Genomic DNA, 26150 nt, shown 5'->3' with positions numbered 1-26150 from the left:
CAGCCGCAAACCACGCAGCTTTCAATTACTAGCAAGTGAAATTGTTCAGTCATTTACCTTTAAAGATTGGGCAGTAATTAAACCCGGAAACTCTGGTTTAGTCAATGCCTTGTATGCGCCAAAACAGAGACTTGAAGAGGAACCACGCAGAAAATTGATAAACCAATGCCAACTGTGAATTTATTCGCTTCTCGCAGCTGCTTCAAAACGCAGCGGCTCTCTTCAGTTCAGTTCAATTACATTTTCGGACCAGCCAATTTAAGTTTACAAGTGGAAACAAGCCTGAGCAATGAACCTACTGCTCAACTACTTACCGCTAGTAGATAAATCACATTCGGTTTAATGCACCAACATCCAGCGGAAATTGGCCAGAACATACATTATTGCATGCAGAGAACATGTTGAGGGACTTCATCCATACACAGAACATTCAGCTAAATATTCAGGGTGACTTACTCTGGATGCGCTATTTCTCCCTTGACCTCTGCGACAATGTTCTGCAATTCAAGGAACACGCCTGCAACAAGACAACCGGAAACAGAACGATTACATATTTACAAAGGGAGTATGAATCAAGTGACAGAATTCCGATTAGTTTAAACTTATACAGTTCCAAGCACTGAAGAAAAATATGACAAGATCGCACAGAAAGAAAAACTACCCACTGGTGCAAGCACGGACAGCTGGCATCTAATGAAAAAGTGGTACAAGTGAAGCCATGTGAAGTGGCTCCACCTAAGAACATGAAATAGAAGCTCCCTGCACACTGCTTGTATTAGAAGAAATAGCATAAGCAAACCACACGGCAGGCTCCAACAATAGTAAGATTGTGTATCTGGGCAAGTGTGACAGCTCGTGCGTGTGCACAAGGCCGCAGACGCCGGTCAGTGACATTTCCTGAACGCTGCTGACCGTGCCACGCCGGCGTCGAGTGACCAAACTATGCATGCCCATATATAGAGAGACACCAATTGCTTCCTTGGGACGGGACCTGCGAAAGGGCAAAAGTCGTGGGGGGAGCTAACCAAGGCAGCCAGCAGCCGCAGAGACTGGTCAACCCGTCGAGCAGATGAGAAAGGGAAACAATGTTCACTCGCCGCCACCACCACAGTGGGGAGTCAACAGACTACAATGCGTCCACTTGAGAACATTACCTTCGCTTCGATGTTATCGCAACCTTTAAGGAAAATCTTTGTCCCACCAGTGTAAGGTATCGAGCAGTATCCATATGGCACCGGGAGGAGTTACCTTGGGAACGACCTTGCAAGCGTGGCTGCAGTGACCCCGCAAGCCCTATGCAATGGGCGCGAGTCCCATGAGATGGAGACACAGTACGTGTTATGATGTTCGCCTTGCTCTCCACTTAGTTCATGATGAAGCGAGTGGCAGCAAGCACATATAACTGCTGCTGCCGCCCTTGCTCACGCCAGCGTTTTCACAGCGAGCGTCCTTGGTGAAGAAATGAGATGTGACCATGTTCGTGCGCATGACTTGCTGATTTAGTTTTCTAATGTGTAGCTATCGCATTAACTTGCATCACCCTTCCAGCAAAACTGCAGTTGTTTTTTTTCTCAACACTTCCCACAGCGCATAAATCACACCATGATCATGGATTAAGTAATTTATTTATATAGTAGGCAAATAATTTCAGATTACGTGTTTGCCCAAAAAAATTACTGACAGTTCACAACTCGAATTATCCCTTGTGAATGACTGTCAATTTACTGAATCTGAGTGCTTGACCCAGCAGTATTTTAAAAATCAACTAGTGACGCGATGGTCGTGGCAGACTATGTACATATTTTGCAAGGCTGTACCATGCTCCTGTAACACATTTATCCTACAAAAAGATTTCATTTCTAGCTACATGCTTTTACTTCGTTTTTGAACCAAAGCGATACCCTTCTTTGATTTTGGATGCATAATAATTGTCGCTGTACAAGCAGTTAAAATACGTATTTTGGTATTGATTTCTCTATTCTTCCTCGATTATTTTACCCATATAGTGCTGTCCTGGCCACAGCATGGATCAAGTAATTGTCACGATTTTTACAATCGTTGCTTGGATTGTCTGCCTCTCCATGCGTAAAATCTACCATCTGTGATTGCATAAAGAGTTTAATTGGCTCGTTTGATGTATCACATACAATGACTTGTGCTTAGACACGTGGACCTATTGGAGACTTATACATGTATTGGAGTATCTTGTAATGAGGTTTTGTGTACGCATGCAATGAAGCTTGTTTCCAGTGAAATTTTTTGGGTCTTTATCAAGCTGCATCATCACGTTTGTAATATATTCCATTGTGTCTTTGCATTTCTAGCGTATATTTTGTGGGCCTCCTGCTTCTTATATGTGCTCTCTGTTGCGAATATAATTTCAGCGTAGTTACATACCACGATCTATAACAGCTGCTGCCTCTGTGTAATGCACTAGAACAAAACACAACATCACTGGGATTTTTCTCAGGCCATTGAATATGTACAAAAATGTGAACACGGTTCTTGAATGACATAGATTCATTAAAATATTTGCCCTCAACTTGTTCGTTTTATGGCCTTTACATTTTTCATATTAGCGCATGGACTGCCTGGCTGGTTTTGAAACGATATAGTTCTCAAGCTTGCGTGGCTTTTTCTTAAATAGAAAAGCATGGCAGCATTGATCCCAATTACTTCCGGCACAATGTTTTGGACATACATATATATAGCATTTCATGAAAAAATAGATATTCTACTTGTCTTGACAATATGCAGCGATATTTGCAGCATTTAATATGCAAAAGCAATGCAGTTATTATTCATGTATTTGATCCCTTCATAAATTTTATACGGAGGACACCGTGCAGCAAGGTCATCCCCCTAGAAAAAAATTCTGGCTACATCACTGCTCCAGATTCACCTTCTTTAAAAGTGAAGGAGCCAATGGTATGTAATTCTAAGTTAATGTTGCAAGTAAACAACAACAACCGACTTTGTTTACTTGCGAGCACCAAGTACATACCATGAAGTTGTTAACAGACGCACAGAAAAAAAAAAACGACAACGAAAATGTAAGGAAGGCCGTAGTTGGGGCCACGGGCACTGCTGTAGCACTAGCCACTCTTCCACCCTTTGCCGTCCAACCCCTTGTCCGTCTCTGAGGCATCTGGTTCTCGTCATGAAAATGTGCTGTCGAATGCAATAACTGACGCACAACCTTTCTCCAAATGCCAGGGATCCGTGTGTCGTCTCTGCTTGGCGGGAAGAACGTCAACTTCCAAGGCCTCAGTCGGCCCCACAATGCAGTTGGCTAACCACCGTTCTTGTAATTTACAGTGTTTCATTCAAAATGAACCCATTGTAACTTTGCTGAAATGGGGCTGCTCGATGAGCCCTGAAAAAAAAATCTAAAATTAAAGACAATGAGAGCCAACCCTTGGGCTCCTGGAAGTGTGTTGCCTGATGTCATCTTGCTCACTGCACAAAAGCACGATCACTAAACTTGAAGTGGTTAGAGCACTGCACCAGCCTCAATCTTAGGCCCGGGCGAGCCCAGCCTGAGCCCGAGTACCTAGGCCAGGGTCCAGCCCAGGTTCGCAGCTTGGAGCCCAGGATCAGCCCGAGCCCGCTAAATTATCGCTCTTTACTGAACTGGCCCGGCCCGAAAAGCTCAGATTAAAGCCTAGACCGGACCCGTTTTCACGGTAATGCATGAGGTCGATAGTTCACTGTAAGAAATTAGGCTATTCCTATACAAAGAACTGGCCGACAAAGAAACTTAAATTCCAGCATGAATCAATTTCTTTCTCTGAACAGAAAAAAAAGTGACAATGAATTGTCAGCTTTTTGAACAGTGATATTGCAGCAGTAGAGAGATAACAGAGGAACTCGTGAAGTTTCAATAGCCAAATGAAAAAGTTTGTTACACGCGTAGCAAACTACTCTGCGTTCTTCCAAGATTTGTCAGATGTCCTACTGTATGTTCATGATGTCTGTGTTCTTATCACGGAGTAAGATGGCAGATGTCCTACATTTTTCTTTCCTTTTCTGCCTCAACATAACATATGTATGTTCATGATGTCTGCGTTCTTATCACGGAGTAAGATGGACAGGAGCACCGACTTCGCTGTTAGAAAGGGCAAAATTTTGCTACATCGAAGAGAGCTTTGTAGCGATTCCGATAAATGGCGCTCGGAATTATCAACTGGTGGAGCGTTCTGCCGCTGCTGCTCTGCTCTGGCGCTTCCGTGGTACCACCGCATCTGTTGTCTGCTGTGTCGCGTCAATGCTGGCATATATCTCTGGCAATCGAGCTCATCCTTTGCTGGTTGATTGATTTGTGGTGTATAGGGTTTAATGTCCCAAAGTGACTCAGGCTACGAGAGGCACCGTAGTTAAGACTCCGGAAATTTCGACTACCTGGGATTCTTTAACGAGCACTGACACCGCACAGCACACAGACGCCACTCTATTTCGCCCCCATTAACACGCAGTGGCCAGAGGTCTGGTTTGAACCCGGGTACTCTGGTACAGTAGTCAAATATCTTATCCTCTGTGCCACCCCGGCGGGGCCGTTCATCAATTGCATCGTCAAATTGCACTGGCATGTCGTCCCTTGCCGTGTCACTGCTCGCATATATAATCCTCGCAATCGCGTTTGTCATTTGCTTTATACAGCTTCCCTGCTGCGTCCTGCTGGCTCCTTCATATATGCGCAAGTTCCCATGCAGACAACACGTTTCACGTCCCTATCTTTTCTCTTGCAGTCTATGGAGAGCCGTCTAGTGAGTGTTATGCAACGGTATTATGATTACAAAAAACGGCACGGTTTTTCTTTTCTTTTGCAATACTCTGATTCACAACCAAAGACAAAAATTCATCGCCTACCTTGCACTTTCGTACCCTCAGAATTGAAATAATGGCACACAATATCTACCTCTCGCACGTCTGCTGCACCATATGCCGCACCGTTTGCATAGCAGATAGCTCATTGCGTGGTTTGTCTGCACGCCCTTGTCGATTCATTCTTAGGACGCATGCAGCTGACACAAAATATGTCACGGGGGGTGCTTATCTTAAACCTTAAAAAAAAAAATACAGGTTGGCGTACGCACAACGATGACCACACTTGTTCGTTATCCGGCTAGCAGACGATGCGCAGAACCGCATCACTCTGTCTGCATTCTGTCGTTTCGCAGCAATGTTGAGAGGTGGCGCGTCAATGAAACTCTTTCTGCAAGAAGGATAGGAAGAGGAAAGCGTGCCCAAGGCCGCGTCGGCGAGCAAAGGGGAGCAGAGGGAGAGAGCACAGTGCGAAGCTGAGTGCCGGATGCGGGCTTGGCGTTAGTGTAGCATAATCGGTCTATGCCGAATGCAGGGCGCCAGAGTCTGTGCTCCTCTCGTATCTTACTCTGTGGTTCTTATACGATGTCCTCGCAGCCAAGGAATAATAATTTTTAACGAATGCAATTTCAAGGTTTGAATTCATGATTGAATTGTTCATCTTTCAATAAAGGTGAAAAACAAGAGGGCTTGTGCATGCCCCAAGGTAACTCAGACTATGAGGGATGGCGCAGCAGAGGGCTCCGGATCCTTTCAAGCACCTTGGGCACTGACGCCGCACAATACACATGTATCATGCTCTCAGCCTCAATCGAAATTCTGCCGCCACCGCTGGGATCAAGCCAGATGTAAGGAATCAGTGATATGTGCGGCGCCATTAGGATCGTCCGCTCTTTTTGGGTCACTTGTTAAACGCCCAGCTGCGGCCATCTCCCACTTGCCCTCGGGCAGGAGTCGGGAAGAAGCGCGCAACGAAAACGTGGGCAGAGAGGGGAAGCAGTCCCTTCTTCCAAAGACTCTGCGGTCACGCTCGAAGATGTGGGAACAGGCTCGCCACTGCTTCGCACGGCGGGCTCTTTTTTTTTTTTTAAAGAGCGTTACGAACTGTTTAAACCACCGACCTCGTAGTATGACGACTGCAGCCATCGCCCGGAGGCAGCGCAGCTTTTGAACGAACGCTTCTTTTGGAAGGGCGGCATATCGTTCAAAGAACAAACGCTGCCAGGCTAAATGGTGTAAGGCCCTCGTCCTTAATGGGGCACCCATAAAAGTGACAATTAGTCGATGCAGACAGGCTGAATGGGTCTCGGTGACGACTCTAGCCCTAGATATCGACAATGGTGGGAGACGGCGGCGCTGATTGGACATCTGGGCGCGTGAGTAACAGTGACGGATAAAATGCGGAGCATGAGGGCGCAATTCGGCTCTTTTGATGTGGTCCGCAATGGTGCCGACTCGGATGCCGATAATTGCCCTGTAAAAGAAGCCACCTGGGTCGCAAGCTTTGGGCGACAGTAGCGCACGTGGGGCTGCATTCTGATGTGTTTTACTGTGTGTACGTTTTCTTTCCAAGGGAAGAGTGCGTGTGTAACATTGAAAGCATGGGGTGTGGCATGTAACCTAGTAAACCAATCATTTCGAGGTCCATTCTCTAAATTCTGTTGTGAAACGAATTTGTGGTCCCTTTTGCATTGTTTGTTTTAGGGAGAGGGTGAGGAACCTCATGGAAATGGAAAGACATGCCAAAATGTTTGTAAACCAATCATGTGTGAGATTGTTGGAATTGGGTGATGAAAAATGTGGGCCGGACTCCAAAGGTGGTAAAACCGGGCCCGCGGCCTGCAGAATTCGTTCTGAGCTAGATCTTGATCCCTCGACTCTTTGGCCATGCCAAAGAGTGTAGCCAGTTCCATGTTATCATGCTCGCTGTTTCACCTGTTGTAAATATGTACATTCCTGTATAAAGTTTTCCCTATCGTTCACTCCAGAGTACCCAGCCCAGTGTGTTTTAAAGGGACAGAACACTGGAATTTAGGTATGACATTTTTTTTACTGCAGTGGAAAGATTCGTGTCTAAACTGTTAGATTCCATAGCAGTTTTGGTAGAAACACTGTAGAAAATTTTTACCGAAAAGTTTTCGATCAGTGCACGCACCCGTTTCTATGTAGCCTGATGCTGGAAACACAGAGAAGCGACCGTGTAGACAACTGGTGCTCTTAATTCGACATCTTTAGAGTAGAGTAGTGTTCATATCAATTTCCATACTCAATGCTGTTACGGCACAGGAACGTATGCCTCGTCGACGAAAACATAAGTGGCCTATAGTCACTATTTCGTCCAAGGAATTCAAAACATGATGGCGCCATCTAGTGGCAAAACCTGAAAGCATGGCATTGGCAATGCAAAAGGAGGGGTGGTCTTTATTGAAGGGTGCCCTGGAGAGCGTACAAAATATAAAAAAAACACGACAAGCACTCATAGGAGAAAAAAATGAACAGTGCGCACTTATGAAAATCAGTGCTATTTTGCCAAGGTGTGGTCACGTGCGTTACTGCAGTGACAGCAGTAACGCGTGTGTCGTCTTCCATTTGTCTCTGTATATCAAGTAGCGCAGTATTCCACAGAGCAACAGGGTTTCTCCGCAAGAGGTCGCCTCAGTTGTTTTATGAAAATTTTATTGGCAAATTAAATTATAAAGCCTCATTTTCCTGATATTGTAGTGCTCGATCTGTACTACATGAGGCAACATCTTTTCATTTCCACCGCAATCTCATGACACATTTTGGCCAGTGTCCCGTCCCTTTAACCCCAGAGCCAACCCAGTGAGGTAAAAGTAAACAAACAAGTCAATAAACTAACTTTTTTTTTTCAGCACACATCATGGCTTTACTTCAGCCGTGTCGCTGCTGCAAAGTCCCAAGTGTAGTTCCCTCTACGATAACTAATGAATTTAAAGCTAGACATCGGCTCTCTATGTACAGGCCCAACTCCGTCGGTAGCCCGCAAACTTTAATCCGAGACCAATCCAGTGCTTACGTCCCGGTCCAACCCGAGCTTTCAGGCCAAAATAAAAATCCACCTTAGTAAAAATCTTAGTAAAAGTAAGCTTAGTAAAAACCAGTGTTCTAGTGTGGATTAAACGTTTGCAAAGCCAAAAGAAAAGCCGCCGTTTTAGCCTGAGCACCATGACCAGTGGTACTGCTCACCATCACAACAGCGGACTAATGCCCTTGTCACATGGGCACGGTTGAAGTTCTTTCAACCCCCTTCACCAAAGGGCATCTTTATCTTGAAGGAGATGCGTGCCGTGTCAGACGGCAGTAAAGGAAGTTTAAAGAAGCTCCTAGCGAAAAGAGATACTGCCCTCCTGATTTCCAACCAATGCTGTCCCTATCACGCCCAACTCTCGGACGTCCCCTGCAGCACTGACACTCCAACGGCCCACAAAAGTGTTGACTCACATGATGACTCATTCACAAGTTGCCTCATCACTGTATTGTGAAGGGAGGTGTCCCAGCTGGCATCATGCAAATAGCTGGTCTTCTTGCCAGTCGGCTTATCTGAAAGAAAATTTAAAAAAAAAAAAACAGCCCAGTTTTGGCACCTGTGTCAACGTCTACCAAGAAACAACAGTGCTCCTATACTCGCACTACAGTTCACGTTAATCGAGGGACATCCACACTAACTCGCATCTTAGCACACTGGTGTGCATTTTCAGCCATGGCAGTTGTGAAGTACATGCGAAGCTTATTAACCGAGACATAGTGGTTGAGCTCATCGGATACTGAAGAGTGAAACTATTTAAAAAAAATAAATAAATAAAATTATCTCTCATCATATATGTGGAACATTAATAACAGCATGACGCGCTTAAGTTCATAAAATTTATTGATGCGCTTAAGTTCATGATTACACAGATACACAATAAAGTTCATGCGCATATACTATCGTGCAAATACTGTGCACAATTTAAGAAGCATTACCAAGGCACTCGGGAAAACGCTGCACAAGTAACATTCGTACTATTTGTTCCCAGACATTATGCTGACGGGAAAAAATTTGGTTGAACTTTGTAAGAACCCTGTACTTAAAGCACGCGGTAAGTGCTGCAAGCCCATTCCGGTACACATGAAATCGTGATTAAAGCTTGCAGCCTTTGCTGTGCATGAGTAGCATGTTCTATGTTAACATTTTTTTTTCCTTACTATTTTATGACTGCGTGTACATGTACAGATATTTCTGGAAACACCAACCATTACTTACCATCTGCTGCCTGTGGGAATACCATAAGTGAATTCCCAACGCCCCAAGCAAAGCCAATCCTGGCGCCATCGAATGCCGGGTCAGATATGCGAAACTGAAAACAAGTGTGAATTCATGACTTTAAAGATAAATGAGCAAATTCAAATCTTCGCAGTAAGAAATAAAACACTGGAAACGAAACACGTCTTGCAAAATGCCATGAAACGCCGCTGCGTATAATTTCGACGGCACGCAAATGAATACGGGAGTCCATACATGTGCCATGAGAGGCAGGCAAAGTATGCAAGGCAAAGTGTAGTGAAGAAAAAAGTTGCATTTAGCTTAGCTATAACATACCACTCCATTAGATGTCGGAAGTAAATGTTTGAATTGGGGCATGATAATAGGCTGTAAGGCCAAATCATGGCAACGGTAAAGCACATTCAGGCCATGATCATAACAAGCATCTTGAGTGCAGCCGAGGTTAGCTGTATAGCTGTGAGGTAAAGAGAGAGTTTTGTTGGTAGTGCCCCACACACAAAGTTCATCGGTCGTGGGCTCAGGTCCCAGCAGCGGCATGCAGCTGTTCTTTTTTATTTACTTTCAACTGATCTATTTTCTTTTACATTCACACTGATCAGCTGCGCCAGTCTTCCCCACCTTACTCCCCCTAAAAGATCCCAGCTTTTTCTGACTTCGGTGGCTGCAGGCTTTCTTGATATGCAATCATAAACCGCCACTCTTTCCTTACATTTGTGTGCTTAAACCATGAAATACGTGAATACTCCAGCTTCAAAGCATAATGAAAGTGAACCACTTCAAATAGTAAAGATTCGAATATGGAAAAAACTTCTTTCCATTCTTGAAACATTTCACTGTTTCAGTAAATGTTTGGTACTTTTGAATGATACACCCTTGACTTTTGGAGCAACTTGCTAGATCCAATCCTGCAATTTAAACCTTTGCAAGCACCTTTGTAAAAGTTGGATATAAACTGACATTACTTCTAGGTTGTAAAGCATTTCGGGCACGTAGCTTCTGGTGGAAAAAAGGAAAACAGGCAGTTCAGTTCAAAAAGAGGTGAAATAATTTGTTATTCTGCAAGCAACTTTGTTCGCTAACTGGATGAGAAGGTTTGGTTTATCAAATTTGTCACCCCAAATGGTTCAGATTATGAGGGACGCCATACTGAAGGGTGCCGGAAATTTTAACCTCCTGAAGTTCCTCAACATGCACTGACATCGCACTATGCCTTGCTTTTCGCCTCCATCGAAAAGGTACTGCCGCAGCCAAAATTTGATACCGTGTTTTTGGGAATTGGAGAAACAAGATGCAGTCACCAAGTATACTGCACAGACTTGCATTGATAGCTCAATTTGTCCTTCTGACCTGCAACACTTATGAACACTACTACAGTTTAGCAGTCGAAAAATATGGAATATTTCGTAAGGAGTCAAAATGTATAAAAACCCCAACAATTCAGCGCAACAGTTTAGTTCCTAACGATCAATTACACACAGCACTTTTCGTTTACCTGTTTTGTATCAGACAAACATATTGTCACAGCCATATGTGTGAACGAAAAGGACGACAAATTAGGGTGGTCATGTTGACGATTATGGGTCTTGGCAAACTTTGGCTACTGACCCAACATTATCTTTTTTCGGTACAATATTTTTCTTGCTTACAAATGTGTGAACCTAAAGCAATGTACAGTAGTTTCACATTGATGTCAGCTTCACAAGGTAGACAAGCAGAATGACAGCATAAAAATTAAAAAATGGAACAAAGTACTTTCTTTAAATTGTGGGGTTTAACGTCTCGCAGTGAGATTACATTACACAGCACACTGGCTTCTCTGTAACTGTAAAACTATTTTATTCAGCATTCTTCTGGGTGGTCCAGGTATGAAGGGTAGCAAATTCAGGAGGACATTTATTCACCGATTATGCAAGACACTGTGATAGCATAGCACTGCGAGGTATTCTGTTTTGTCCTCTTCTCTCTCTTTTTTCTTTTCTTTTTTTTTTTTTTTTTTGAGCATTTTGAAGGATCAAACCAGATGCAAAGCTAGAGCCATTCACCTGTCCTCAGGTAAATGTTCTTGCGACCAGAGGGGTGCGATATTGACACCGGTACTCTGCATGGCTATGCAGGTGATGCAGCAACATGCAGTGCCATCTGTGAATGTCTTGATAAACACACCGCTGATGAAATTTTGCGATAAGGGCTAATCTGCTCTCATAGGTGTCTGTTGGTCGACAGCCTGACTCCTGCTTCATAGTTGATGCAAGATACAACTGGCAACTCTGTGTTACTACTCGTGCGAATTCGAATGCAGCCGGCCACGTGCATGTACAACAAATTGGGCAGTCACACTCTTTGCCTAGAAACCACCTCACTAGTGCAAGATGGTGATCTGGTGCGGTGGCTCAGTGGTTAAGACGCTCGGCTACTGTACTAGAGTTCCCAGGTTCAAGCATGACCCTGGCAGCCATGTTTAGGAAGAGGCGAAATGCAAAGGCGTCCGTGTGCTGCGTGATCTCAGTGCACACTAAAGATCCCCAGGTGCTCGAAATTATTCCAGAGCCTTCCACTATGGCTTCTCCTCTTTCTTTCAATTCAATCCCACCTTCCCTTATGGTGCTATTCAAGTGTCCACCAAAAAGTATGACGAATACCGACCATTTCCATAAAACAATTTACATTTATATTTTTATTTGCAAGATGGTGCATCATTCTGCAGGCATATATAACCAGGAAGTGAGTGTGCAACGTCTCAATGGCAGCAGACTCGATCGCCTCACGAAATTGCAATTCAGTCTTAAACAAAATCACTCTGATGCCATTTTAATCCCCTTTTATTCTTAGCTTGTACAGAAGAAGGCAGCAATGCCAATACCATGAATGCTTACCGACCCTGAACTGGGATGCATGATGAGATATGGGATGAAGAGCAAAAAGCGAATTAAAGACTAGTTTGGTTCGGTTTATTTGGGGTTAACATCCCAAAGTGACTCAGGCTATGAGGAACACCGTATTGGAAGGCTCTGAATAATTTTGACCACATAGGTTTTAATTTAACGCGCACTATCATTGCGCATTTCACCTCTATCTAAATGCAACCAAGATCGAACCTGGCTCACCAGGCTCGGTAGTTAAGAGCCCTAACCACTAAACTACCATGGCAGTGTGGATGAAAAACTGTAGCAGACATTCAGCACACTTCACAATAGTTGTGAAATCAAAGGCTTGAGGTCGGAGGGCCAGATGAACCTTGCCACAAAGAGATGACACCGAGAAGCCACGAAAGCTTGTGACATACTACACATGCAAGCAGCAGTCATAGGTAGCCATTCCAGTGATTGGGGCATCAATTTGTATTTATTTGCTGACCTGGTGCAGTAGGGCAACAAAAAAGTTGCACTGTGGACGCTTGTACATGAGAGAAGGCCTGGTGAGATGCATGTTAAAAAAGTGTCACCAATGAAATCTATGTCTTTTAAGAGATGCTAGTTTTGTGCAGCACTTTAGTGATAAAAATGCATATACAATGTGATGCTGGACACTGGCGAAACTTAGAAAGAGAAGCAGAATTTGGTAGCCAGACTGCACAACAGATGCGGTGCAGTCTGTTGCGGTGGTGCTTGCTTATGAAGGTCAACACAGGTTGTATGAGGTGAGAGTGGCGCAGCATTGAGGTCATTGCAGAGGACTTGGTGATATTTATGAGCAAATAGCGTTGCTGTGCCCAAAAATAACCAGTGTTGAGGCTGATTTGAAGAGACGAATAGCCTGCTAGGTACAAATCAGTTGCAGCACAACAAAATGTGTTCAACATAATAATGGGGAGACAGCTTAGGAAGTCAGAAATGCTGTCTGTGAAAGCGATACGGTGTGGGCCAAGAACACTGCCTTGGGGTATGTCAGGCAGAAGGGCACTATATGTGAAAGTGCTTCCTTAGTGTATAACAGGCCGAGTTCTGCCCTGGACATAGGAATCCAGCCAAAAGACCGCAGTTCTGGAGAGCCCCTTGATTGCCACGCTGTACAGAAGCCCACGGTATGGGAGATGGTCAAAATCCCTGAACAATGTTTAAAGAGTCTGGTTGTCGATATGGCCATTTACTGTGTGGACCAGCACACCAAGAACAGTGTCGCAGTTGCTCTGCTGGCGAAATCCGTGTTGGGCTGGTGCTAGGCCACTGAAATATGGCCGTCACGTCTGGGATCGAACCTGCAACCTTGGGATCAACAGCTCAAAGGCAAGGGCACTGAGCTACATGAGCGAGTTGAAGCAAGAGAACTGAGACCTCCGTGTGCACCCACGATGAAGGTGACCTTAGCTTCCTGAATGAAGGCATTATTAATGTTGCACACACGTGTCACCTCCACAAAAGCAAGACACCAACAATATCTCAGCCCTCACCAAGCAATCATATTTTCACGAAGGGCAGCAGCGTTGATTCCTCAAGAGCGTCGAAAAATGGCAAAGACGCCGCGCCATATTCCGCACCCCCTTCTTGCACCGTGCGCTAGCAAACGCAGACTCGCGCAGTTACACCCGTTGTCTGCTGTCACTAGGCAGGGAAACCAAAGACAGCAACAAATTCCAACAACATACAGGCGAGCCGCTACATATTCCTGAATCGCGCGAGAGGAGCTCGTTGTTGTTGGGAGATGTAGACGCTGAGGGTGTTTATGTGATAGGTTTATAACGCGACGATGACGTTTGCTTGAGCCTTGATTATAATAAACTTGTCACTCTTCGGGTACCTCGCCGGGTGCCAGGACGGCTGGTGTCCGTGCATATTCAGTTAACCTCACAAACTCATCTGACGATGCTGCCTTGTTTCACCTGTATATTATTTTAATTTGTTGCTATGTTTGGTTTCCTCGCCAAGTGACAGCAAAGAACGGGAGTAATTGCACAAATCTGCTAGCGTACGGCGGCGAAGAGGGAGGGGGGGGCTTCGACTAAGCTTCGCATAACGAAGTTTAAACGCTCCGAAACGTGTGTACTACATATGCAGTAGAAGGGCAGAATGGAAATACTGAGAGGTCATAAGTGCTGCTTAATTCCGAAAGCCAGACGACGAAATGTCAAAGTTGCAGAGGCAGTTAGCGCCCATGCTTTCGTGCGTCGTTATTACGTTAACCGCGTTAACATGCTTGCGGCAGGCGCATGACCACACAGGTGACTACAAGCTGTGTTTCGGACGCCAAAATAATCGCGTCCTGCTACAGCGCTGCAAACGTGACTAGAGGATCGGATTTCGCGAACGTCTTCGCTCATGGCACGCCGATGGACAACTACTGAGGGACAGAGTACTAAAGAATAAAGGAAGTTTTGCCAAAGCTCACCTTCACTGAATTTTCATCGTCCAAAAACGACTGCATGTTAAAGTCCTCTACAGAGAGTTATTTCTGTTGCTATTTACCGCGCGCACCAAACCAACCAAACTGCCGGCGTCCGGCGTGTGCGGTGCTAAATGATGATGATAATGCCAGGTAAAAGGTGGTAAAAGGTAAAAGGTAGAAGTAAGGAGTGGGAGAAGGGGGATGCTAGCCAGAAAAAATTGAGCTCAACGACCTCAAGAATATCGATGCATTTCTCTTTAAAAAAGCCGATTTTCTTTCTTTTTCTCTGAACTGTAATAACCAGCTGTTATTTATCAAATACAGTTGTCAATTATCTAAAAACATTAGCAGAGTCCTTGGTTTGAAACCAGTATTTGGTATAATTTCACTATAAACTTACAATTCTTCTCAGCTAAACCGTTAAATCCTAAGAGCTCAAATTTTGAACAGAAATCGTAGATTCGATCAGAAGTCGCATAATTCGCATCGTCTGTGACTACCAGTTCATGACAAAGAAAGAAAAACAAGCCTCTCCCCACTGGTGGCGCCACCTCGTTTTGTTTGTGGCAACACTGTCACAAAAACTGCGCGAGGATATGGACAACGTTACTAGAACAATTAGGCGAAGGAAGGTATGCGAATGCATAGTTTCTAAATGTTATTTGTAAGGAGGTTTAAAATTATGCGCGAATGGAGCAGTTATAAAAGCTTTGAATAAAGTTACCTTTGTAAATAATTATCACCGGGACCTAGTTTTCCAAAGATTTCACTAAGGTCGGAGAGTTTCGTTTGTGTATGGCAAAAGTTATGGGTGAAAGAGAAAGATACAAGGTTCACAATGCGGATTTTCAGAGAACAGCAAGGAGAGATAAGAATGCCTTCCTGAACACACACAAGAGCTCTGTATAAGACAATCAAAGATATCAAAGGAAGCTTCTGTGCTAAGCTGGGCGTGATAAAGGACAAACGAGGCAGGGACCTCACTGAAGCCTCAGAGATAAAGAAGAGGTGGCAGGAATACACAGAAGAACAGTACAAGAAGGACCTGGATGTGCAAACCCAACATATAAGACGGTTGTGATTACTGATCTAGCTCGAGCCGGGCATCAGTGAAGTTGAATGAGCCATTAGCCAGCCTTGCTAAGAACAAGGCTAGAATTTATGGCATTCCAGCTGAGTTGCTTCAAAACCTCAACCATGACAACGCTGTTAACGTTCTGTATACATTATGTCAGAAAATTTGGACAACCCTGCAGTGGCCACAGGATTGGAGGAGGTCAGTTACATCCCCATTCCAGAAAGGCAGTGTCAAAGATAGTTCCAACTACCGCACGATCGCGCTTATTTCGCATGCTAGCAAGGTGGTGTTGAAAATCCTCCAAGGTATACCTGCAGCAGTATGTGGATCGGGAACTTCCGGACGTGCAAGCTGGGTTTCGCAAGGGCAGATGAACTGTAGAGACCAGATTGCCAACCTTCGCTGGATCATGGAAAAAGCAAGAGAGTTCCAGAAACCCATCTACTTAATTCTGCTTTATTGATTATGCGAAAGCGTTTGACTGCGTAGATCACAGCAGATTGTGGCAAGCTCTCCAAGAGATGGGAGTTCCAATTCACCTCTGTCTCCTCAGGAACCTGTATATGAAGGGCAAAAGGCCACAGTCAGAACTGGGCATGGTGATTGGTTTCCGATTGAGAAAGGAGTGAGACAAGGCTGCATACTGTCGCCCTGCCTATTAAACCTATATGCTGAGTGCATCATGAGGAAGGCCGGTCTGGACGAGTCTTCAGCTGGAGTGAAGATTGCTGGGAAACGTATCAACAACCTTAATATGCGGATGATATACCACTTTAATGGCAGAAAGTGAAGTGGAACAATTAAGATACTTCTGATGCGCGTACAAGAAGAGAGTGAGGAGTTTGGGCTTAAACTGAACATTAAAAATACAAAGATCATGGAGTCTTAATTGCCCTATCAAGTCCTGGAGCATTAAGGGACAAGAAGTGGAAGCTGTGACAGATTTTCTCTTCTTGGGCTCCAAGATTACCCCGGAAGGAGACTGCAGCCATGAAATTAGGAGACGCCTGCTTCTGGGAAAGAGAGCCATGGCAAGCCTTGGCCGCCTAGTAAAGAGCAGAGACATTACGCTGCCAACCATATGATCCGTATAACTCGTGCTATGGTCTTTCCATGCAGTTGTGATGTATGGATGCGAGAATTGGACTGTGGAGAAGGCTGACCGCCGAAGAATTGACGAGTTTGAATTGTGGTGCTGGCGGAGACTCTTGAGAGGTCCTAGTACGGCCAGAAGATCAAATCAGTCGATATTGTCGACCATAAACCCTGACTGCTCATTTGAGGATCAAATTCTAAAGTTAAAGCTCAGCTACTTTGGTCATCTCATTAGAAGAGAGGGGTCGCTGAAGAAAGATTTGATGTTGGGAAAGGCTGAGGGTCACGGGCTAGGCAGCGAACGCGATGGCTAGATGATGGCATCCTCGAGGCGCTGCAGATTAAGTTATGTGATGTTAGGAAGATAGAGACCGGAAAGCGTGGCGTGATATGGTCCATAGGGTCACGAAGAGTCGGACACGACTGAACGACTGAACTGAACTGATCACATTAAATGTTTTATAAGCTTGGAAGGCCACGATCGAGATGGCGCGACGGGTGCATCGCTGGAACGGCGGCTTTTGTTTCGTTGTCTCTATGTCCTAAATAAATTTAAAAAAAAAAAAAAGTTGCTGACGGCAAACTGTCATTTTTGAGCGAGGTTTTATCTCGCATGCTTACATTTAAGGCATGTCTTGCTTAATTGTGGCAGGGGGAAATGTTTCCCTTATGTTGCCCAGCAACGTTACTAGGATCTAGTAACGTTGCCCCCCAGGGAGTAGACGGCTGTACTTTTTCCATACCTTGCTTTTCCTCCAGGCTCCACCAGCTCCGCCACCGAAACAAGTAGCGTACCTCAACTCTACACACGCAGATGGCTTTGAGTAAGGTATATCTGCTACTTTGCAGGCTCACAGCTGAGTATACACAGGGACAGAGGGTGGCTGATCCTGGCCCTAATGGGGCTGGGACAGGTATACGTACGTCACCGCCGCTTGCGGCGGGCACTCGCCTGCCACCGAATTTGATCTGTTGTAGGCAGTCATTGCACCCGCCACCGCTTCGTTGTTGTTGTTGTTCTCCTCTAATTTGATGGCACATAGCCACACAGGGCCGGATCGGCCAAGAATTTGGGTCCAGAGATATTAGATTTTGAGATGTATAACTACATCGCAAAAATAAATAGAAATAAATGCTAGGGAATAGAGAAGGAAATCTAAATATGAAAAACCATTAAAAAAGAGTAAATACTAACGCACGCAGTAGGAGAATACTAAGATTTATATGTACAGATTAAAAATTCAAAGCATATTAGCAAGCATATTATCTCCACCACCGACGACGGCTGTTGCGGCGCGCGTCTTTCTCTTCTTTTTCTTTCTTCTCTATTTACTCTTCTGTCCGACTACTGTGCCGAACAGATGTTTAAGTGGCATCAGTGCAGATATGGGTAGTGTTAATACATTGCGCCACTAAAACGACGGTAACGACGGCAACAGTTCAGTTCAGTTCAGGCGTTCAGTCGTGTCCGACTCTTCGTGACCCTATGGACCATGTCACGCCACGCTTTCCGGTCTCTCACTATCTTCTTAACATCAAATAGCTTCATCTGCAAAGCCTCGAGAATGCCATTTAACCATCGCGTTCGCTGCCTACCCCTTCTCCGGCGACCCTCAACCTTTCCCAACATCAAATCTTTCTCCAGCGACTCCTCTCTTCTCATCAGAGAAGAGAGGAGCCGAGTGGTTTGGGCCGAGCAGTGGCCTTGTGGTAGAGCATCCGCCTCGCATTCGGGAGGTACCGGGTTCGATCCCTGGTGCCGCCGGGTACCCACCGGTTATAAAATGGGTACAAGCTATCCACCGGCCTGGTGCTCGGCTCTTCTGGGGTGAAATGCTTGGGAAAAGGGGTCACGGCCCAAATAGTTGCGCCGATGTGGCAGTGATTCGTTCCGCCATCGGACAACAATAAGTCCGCCTTGCGCGGCAACAGCCCATTATGTGGCCCTTTTTTTTTTTTTGTCCTGGAGCCCCTTGCGACTGCTGCTCTACCCGACCTGTGAGAACCAGACCTTTGCAGGTCATTAGTTGTTCGAAACTTTAAGCCCTCTAAGGAGCACAGCAGGGTTAGCAGAGCCTCTTCCAAACGCACACCCCTGAGAGAGCCGGGCGCCGGGCCGGGGGACGCTTGTACCCATTTTACCGGTGGGTGTCCGGCGGTGGGTTTCGAACTGGCCACCTCCCGCAGTCGAGACGGGCGCCCAAACCACTCGGACGGCAACAGTAGCTTTTAAATGCGTTCTTATTCGTTTTAGACAATATATACACTATTTGTCGCCATGTGGTGCTGCTCGGAGGAATCAGCCTCAAATCATAATCATCATCACGCGCCAAAGCGTCGTCTGCTCGAGTGCTCCTACGGGATATGGTTTGCTAATACGGATCTGGGTTCGAACCCGACCTCGGCGCTGCGTTTCGATGGAGGCGAAACGAAGAAGCGTCGTGTGCTGTGCGATGTCATCGGACGTTAAAGATCCCCAGGTGGTCGAAATTTACACCGTAGCCCACCACTACGGCCCCTCCTTCTTTCTCTCCAATTTCACTCCCACCTTCCTCCCTTCCCTTAGGGCGCGGTTCAGGTGTCCACAGAAAACAAGCGAGTTACCGCGCGTTTCCCTTCCTATAAATCAATCTCTTCTGTCCGCACGAGGCAGCGAAGGTGGCTCAGCTACAGAGCCAGTAGCAGGCCCGTGCATTTTTTCCTTCTTCCTAAAGCCACAAATTATAACTCACAGCTGGGTACCTGCGCAAGCGGATCACAAATCGAACTACGCTCAGTTGACGCTTCATCACTTCGGATATATCTTTTGCGTTGCATCTGAGCCTACCACAGCGGACATATTTGATGCATGCCAGATTATGCTAATACCAAGTCTGCAAAGCAAAAGTTGAAAACATGCCACAAGGATGTACTTACTTTTGCAGAATGCTGTAACTCAGCCAATTTATTAGACTGCATACATAGAACTCGCAAACCACCGAGGTTAGCTACGCCGTTAAAGCTAACAATGTTGAAATTACTGAAGCATAAATGACACATAATAAAAGGATGTGAAAGGAAGTTTGTAATTAGTAATAATAGCGTTTATTTTATTACTAGATATCCAAAGGAGGTAAAAGATGTTTGCCAGCCCCGTAATCTGCTATCGGAAGCGCCTGAACCGGGGCGGCGGAAATAAAGGGATAGTGAAGAAGCGGTAGAGGAACTCGTGCAGAATACTCCCACGCAGCTAGGCATGGCGTAAATTGACCTTTTGCCCCATTCAACAAACACATTGCACAACGAACATGATAAATTGTACGACACAAAATATCATATACTGCAAGAGGATAAAAAATGCAACTGCTTCATTTGCCATCAGATACAGGCCCTTTTGGAGAATACAGTATGTCGGCAGTCTGAATCTGCCTTAAATCAAAGGCAATTTTTTTTTTTTTCGAAAAGTTTGCCACAAGGCATAAGTTGAGAAAGGGGGAATGGGATGCAGGAGATAGTCCAGTTGCGCTTATGAATTCGCAGAGGTTGGGTTGGCAGTGTAGCGATTGTCCATTTCTCATAATCACAATCGCGATTCCACCGCAGGCCCACCTTCATGATTATCCGTTGTCTAATGTAAGTCGTTGATGGACACGTCCACAACAAGTGACGCACATCGCAGACGTCAGGTGCAGTCAAGATACTTTGTTGGGCGAGTTGGTACTTATTCATTATTAATATAAACAGCGCGAACACGAAGACAAGGGACAAGAAACAAGAAAGCCACAGCGCATGTACTGTGGCTTTCTTGTTTCTTGTCCCTTGTCTTCGTGTTCGCGCTGTTTATATTAATAATGGTTAGGTGCAGTGTCACAGTGAGGGCACCTGTCAGTCACTGGTATATCTTTATCCCGCCATCGATGTCGAACAGATGGGGCTGGTTGGTTGGTTGGTTGGTTGGTTGGTTGGTTGGTTGGTTGGTTGGTTGGTTGGTTGGTTGGTTGGTTGGAGTCTTTGGGTTATTCTTGGGGGGGGGGGGGGGGGATACCGGACACGGGTTATGCCGGCCTTAATTTGCGGCGGCACTCTTGGTGTCCGGGGGAAGGGGAGATAGGATGTTGGTAGGGGGAGGGGGGGTCATCGTCGTCGTCGTGGAGTCGCTCTCGTCGTCCTTGTCATCGGCTCCGTCGCCAGAGCTGTGGCCAGGTCAGCAGGCCCGGTGGTGGGCTACAGTCTTGCAGCCAGGCCGGACTCCTCCAGGAAGGCCAGCAGGAGCCGGTGGGCTGCCAGGGGGCTCCTGGCCGGGAAGAGCAGGTGCTCCTCGGTGGCAGCAGGAAGTCCGAGGGCCCGGTAGCCTGCCTCCATCTTGCGACGGTGGTGGGCGTGTGCCGGGCACACACAGAGGAGGTGCCCCAGTGTTCCTGCATCACCGCAGGAGGGGCATGCTGGGGTGGGGGCCCGGCCACGGACATACATCTCCGTGGGCGTCCAGGAACCTCCGGTGCGGAGGCGTAGGAGGAGAGCTCGTTCCCTGCGGGCGAGCTTGTCGGACAGGCGGTGGAAAGTCCTCCCCTCGGCGATCCGCCGATCGGGGTGCAGGGCCCTCTTGAGGGCCCTGCACCCGGCCTTCTTGAGGGGGAGCCTGGAAAAGTCAAAGGCAGATACATGATTAGTCATACTTACCTGGTCGGAGTGGGCCGCTTTGGCAAGTGCGTCGGCCTCATCGTTGCCCTGGATGCTCGCATGGCCCGGGATCCAGTGCAGTAAGATGACGAAGCCGGCATCCTCCGGGGCCTGGAGTCGCGCTCGTAGGTGGCAAGCCGATAGCTGGAAGCAGGACGGCTTGCGCAGGAGCTGCAGTGCCGGCCTCGAGTCGCACAGGATGGTGTAGAAGCCTGGGGGCTGACCAGTCTCCAGGAAGTCCGCTGCCAGACGGATGCCCGCCAGCTCGGCTGCAGTAGAGCTACCTGGAAAGGAGAGCCTGCAAGAGCTGGACACCCCCACCTGTGGGGCCGTCATAGCCGCTGCAGCCTGGCCCGTGGAAGGCAGGACCGAGCCGTCGGTGAAGAGGAGGGACTCTTCAATCAGGGCTGCGGCAGCTTGGCCCAGGGCAGAAACTGGGGAGTGGCGCTTGCTGACCCCCTCCAGGTCAAGGATGACCTGCAAAGGAGGACGTGTTGGTGGAGGAGGGAGGATGGAATACCCTGGGGCATCTCCGATGAAGTCCTTGTATACAGCCGTCAGTTGCCCCATCCGTGAATGGGGGGCGCTGCACAGCCGTGCCAGGAGGGAAGCTCCGTCAGGGGCATGGTGAAGGCGGTCCACGTGAGTGAGGCCTCTCTGGAGGAGCTGCAGGGTCAGGGGGTAGACACCGGCTTCCGCCAGTGTTGCCGCAATCCTAGAGCACTGCGTTGCTCCCAGCAGGCGTCGGATCCATTTCCTGCGTGCTCCGTCCAGGATGTTCACTCTGGTGGGCCTGAGGGAAACAAAAGGGAGGGCATAAAGTATCGAAGAGGTGGCGGCCGCCTCAAACAGCCGGATTGCCCATGATGTGGAGCAACCGTTGCCCCCTGCAAGAAGACGTTGGGCTGCTCGGCCAACCCGGTTCAGATGACCCAGGTAGGCCTTGTCTGCAGGGATCCATGTGAGGCGGTGATCGATCACCAGCCCCAGGTACTTGACCTGGCGTCTCCAGGGCAGGCTGGTGCCGTCGATCATCAGGGTGGTTGCATGAGCTGACGCTCGTGCTCCCAAAGGGTGCACCATGAGGGCCTCAGACTTTGCGGCAGAGAGCTTGAGCCCCCTGTCGCGAAGGAACTGCTGCACGGAGTCGAGGGCTCGTTGAAGGGCTTTCCTGGCAGAGATCATCCTCCTCCTTGGGGCCCGGACCCAGAGCGCCACGTCATCAGCGTAGATCGGGGTCAGCACTCTGTGGTCCCGATCCTGTTTGATGGCGCTCGGGAGACCGGCCAGCACCAGGTTGAACAGGAAGGGGCTGAGAACAGACCCCTGGGGCACTCCGGTGTTGATGGGGCGAGGCGAGCTCAGGGTCTGTCCAACCCGGACCTGCAGGGTACGATTGGAAAGAAAGGCTGTGATGAAACGCCGCAGGTTACCTGTGACTCCCAGGTCATCCAGAGCCTGTTGGATGGCTTGGTGTGGTAGGTGGTCGAAGGCAGACTCGACGTCCAGAAGGGCGAGAAAGGCGACGTCGCCCACGTACTGTGCCTCTTCCAGGGTGGACACTACATCCGCGATGGAGTCCGCTGTGCACCTGTGTCTCCGGAACCCGGACTGGCATTCAGGGAGAAAGTTCTTCACCCGTGCGATCCAAGAGAGGCGCTCCAGGACCACGGACTCCATGGCCTTGCAGGCTGCAGATGTCAGGGACACGGGGCGGTAGGACGAGAGCTGCTGGGGGGGCTTCTTCCCCTTGAGAATGGGGACCACAATGGCCGTAGTCCAACTCTCGGGAAGGATGCCGCTTTCCCAGATCCCGTTGAACACCTGCAGGAGGCGGGCCTTTTCTGGGGAGTCTAGGTTGCGCAGCATTTGGAGGGTGATCCCATCTGCACCTGGAGCCGTCTTTTTCTTAGACCGGTAGAGGGCCCGAAGAAGTTCGTGGGTGGTGATGGGATCCGAGCACTGAGGGGAAGGTGGTGGATCGCCTGATGTGTTTATGTGCCTCATAGCATCCGCTTGAATATTATGTGGATCGCGAGCATGGCCGCGAATCCAGTGTATGCGCACAGGACATGGGTACTTTGAACAGAGCGAATGTATGGACTGTGTTATTTGGAATGTGCGTCGAACGGCCTTAAGCTGTTTAAGGGCAGTGAGAGAGTCTGTGTAAAGATGAACTGCATTGAATCTAGGAACTGGCGGAAGGGAATGTATGGCATTGTTAAATGGCTTGAAGTTCCAGTGCCAGAGGGGTGCACGTATCCGCGGTATATGTCACGTGAGTGTTGAGATGCGGATGAGAGGGACTATACACAGAATTAACTCCTCGCTCTGCAGTATGTGATGCATCGGTATATAATATGCACCCTTCAGGCAGATGTGCGGATGATACCGACGGGGAAGCAGTGGGGCGATTGTCCGTGAGCTGGCAGTACGATGGAGGTAGTGTCTTTAAATGATGTAGTTGTAAAGACTGTTTGCGAGCTGTTTGCCATCCGCTGATCAACGAGTTCACTGAGCGTATTTAGCTGGGCGTACTCCTGAAGTACTGGTATGGGTGTTAGGCGGGGAAGATATGTTATTGCACGCATAGCCTCATGATTGATGATTTCAAGGGAGTCCCACTGTCTGCGGGTGAGACGTTGAAACTGTGCCTGGTAGATTATACGCGGCTGGAGGACAGAGCGAACAAGCTGGCGAGCCGTGTGAGCACGCGCGCCGCCAGAGCGCATAGCTATGCGACGAATCAGATCTAGAGTAGCGTGAGCAGACTTACGGATGGCTGTCAGCCACGGGGTGCCAGTCCTAGAGGAATGAAGAAGACCAAGAATGCGAACGGTTTGTGCCTGAGTAATCGGGGTATTATCTATCATACAATTTATAGTGGGAGCTTTCCGTAAGCCAGCTTTATTTCCAATGCGATTGAAACAGGATTTTGTATGCGAAAGAGTTAGACCCAAATGAGGGAGGCGAAATGTCAATAATCCAGCGCATGCTGGAGGGCCGTCTGATGGACAGACGTATCTGGGTGACAGCACCATAATGTTATATCGGCATACGCAAGCACGCGTACAGAAGGTATGGCCGCTAGGGCTCGAACAAGTGGAATGAAGAACGGAGCCCTGGGGCACTCCTCTGAGGGGAAGTGACCAAAGGGCTTTCCATGGACACGCACACTGAACGTTCTATTTGTTAGAAAGGCGTGAATGGAGAGGAAAGACCTGCGAGGGAGACCAAGAGTTTGTAGGGAGGCAAGAATGGCTGAGTGATGTTATCATATGCCTTTGTTATGATCACAGTTCTAACTAGATGACAGGTGAAGCACGTCAGCAGCCAAAGTAGCAAGACCGTCCTCCATTCCTATTTGCGGGCGGAAGCCAATTTGGGATTCTGGATAACTATCACGGGAATCCAACCACCACGATAAGCGAGTGGCGAGAACATTTTCGTAAAGCTTGCAGATTGTTGGCGTCAGGGGAATTGGACGAAGGGCCGAGAGAGATACTGGAGGATGACCTGACTTCGGTATTGGAACAGAATGCTTCCACTCGTCCGGCATGACACCAGAATGCCACACGTCATTGAATGCATCAAGCAGGGCCTGCAATGCAGTCCCTTCTAAGTTGCGGAATAAGGAGTTAGGTATGCCGTTGTGCCCGGGAGCAGAGTTAGATTTGAGGCGTTCAATGGAGGCCAGCAGCTCTGCCATGGTTAGGTCAGAAGTAATCTCATCGGGGGGTTCGGTAACCGGTAAGCAAGGTGAAGTAGTCGAGGTGGAATCATAGTGGGGAAAAAACTGTCTGGCCGCCTGTTTTGCAAATGTGTCCTGATCTACATTCATCGCAAGGCGAATGCTCTCTGTGTAATTAGAAACTTGAGAAGAGCGCTCCATGGCGTGAAACACTCGCCAAAGTTGTCGATTACCCTGCTTGGAGGACAGGCGCTCACACCATGAAGCCAAACGTTGCCTTCCTAGACGCTTTTCATACCGCCTCGCACGTGCGGTAGCCCGGTGAAGAGCGGAGATAGCCGATGGGTCATCGGGGTTACGAGCAGCATAATGAACCGCCTGGCGACGCAGAGCCCTAAGATTCAGGAGGTGGATGTCCGGGTTTGGCAAGTCTTCATTTGCAGTGGTGGTAATCGTGGGACGCAAGAACAGCAGAGAGAGTTGACAATGCTGACGATGGGGTGAAATCAGATAAGCGATTGTCTGCGCGTACAGAGTCCCATGATGTTATTCGTACGCTACGGCGTATTTTACATACCCGCGGAGTGAGAGAGATAAAGATAGGACTGTGGTCACTACCCCAGGTATCTGGTTCAACAGCCCACCGAGGGCTGTTGTCGATTACCAAGTCAAATCAGGTGAATAAGGCCCGCCTCGTGGACGGGTAGATGTATGCGGGTGGTTTAAATGATGAAAGCTGCCCTGGATGTGTGCACCCCTGGGAGTATCAGATGGGTAACCCCACGAGGTGTGTGCGCCGTTGAGGTCCCCACCGACTAGAATAGGGATACCAGAGTAGGTAGAACGCAGAAAACGAACCCATCCAAAATTAGGAGATGCGGAACCAGGACGGCCATAAAAGGAAACTAGTATAAGTGGCGTGTGGACAACAAAGGCAATTTGTCCTAGTGCTCCACCAGAATATGGCCAAATGATGCGGCCAGAAAATGCCAGGCGTGAATGGCTTAGTGAATACATTATGGCCAGGTTATCTTTTTGCCTACCCTACTTCTTGTTAGGCCACTGGTGCTGGTACCTACTATGGTACACGCAGCTTTGCAATGCAAGAAGATGCTCACACTGAAATTTATGCAAACACTTTAGCAAGATGGTGCACGTGTAAATTAAGAAGCTGAACTGCTTACTAAAAACAGAGGTGA

At 47.6% G+C, this 26150-nt stretch overlaps 1 protein-coding gene across 3 annotated transcripts in view; it reads right to left on the bottom strand.

The window, feature by feature from the left end:
* Nup75 (nuclear pore complex protein Nup75) overlaps positions 1–14565 on the bottom strand; it is an 81261-nt gene extending 66696 nt beyond the window's left edge. For all 3 annotated transcript variants that reach the window (XM_084598507.1, XM_084598504.1, XM_084598506.1), the window contains exons 1-4: positions 14432–14565; positions 9089–9182; positions 8287–8385; positions 457–517 (exon numbers count right to left, since the gene is read on the bottom strand). In XM_084598507.1, coding sequence (XP_084454633.1) covers positions 457–517; positions 8287–8385; positions 9089–9182; positions 14432–14467 — 290 coding nt within the window. In that variant the 5' untranslated portion in view covers positions 14468–14565. The remainder of the gene's footprint in view (positions 1–456; positions 518–8286; positions 8386–9088; positions 9183–14431) is intronic.
* Between the last annotated feature and the right edge of the window lie 11585 nt (positions 14566–26150).

Source organism: Amblyomma maculatum, chromosome 3 (assembly GCF_055883805.1).
Source record: "Amblyomma maculatum isolate TAMU_Amacu chromosome 3, ASM5588380v1, whole genome shotgun sequence".
Lineage (NCBI taxonomy): Eukaryota > Metazoa > Arthropoda > Arachnida > Ixodida > Ixodidae > Amblyomma > Amblyomma maculatum.
Note: the sequence above shows the minus strand (reverse complement) of the source record. Positions and strands in the feature narration are given on the sequence as shown.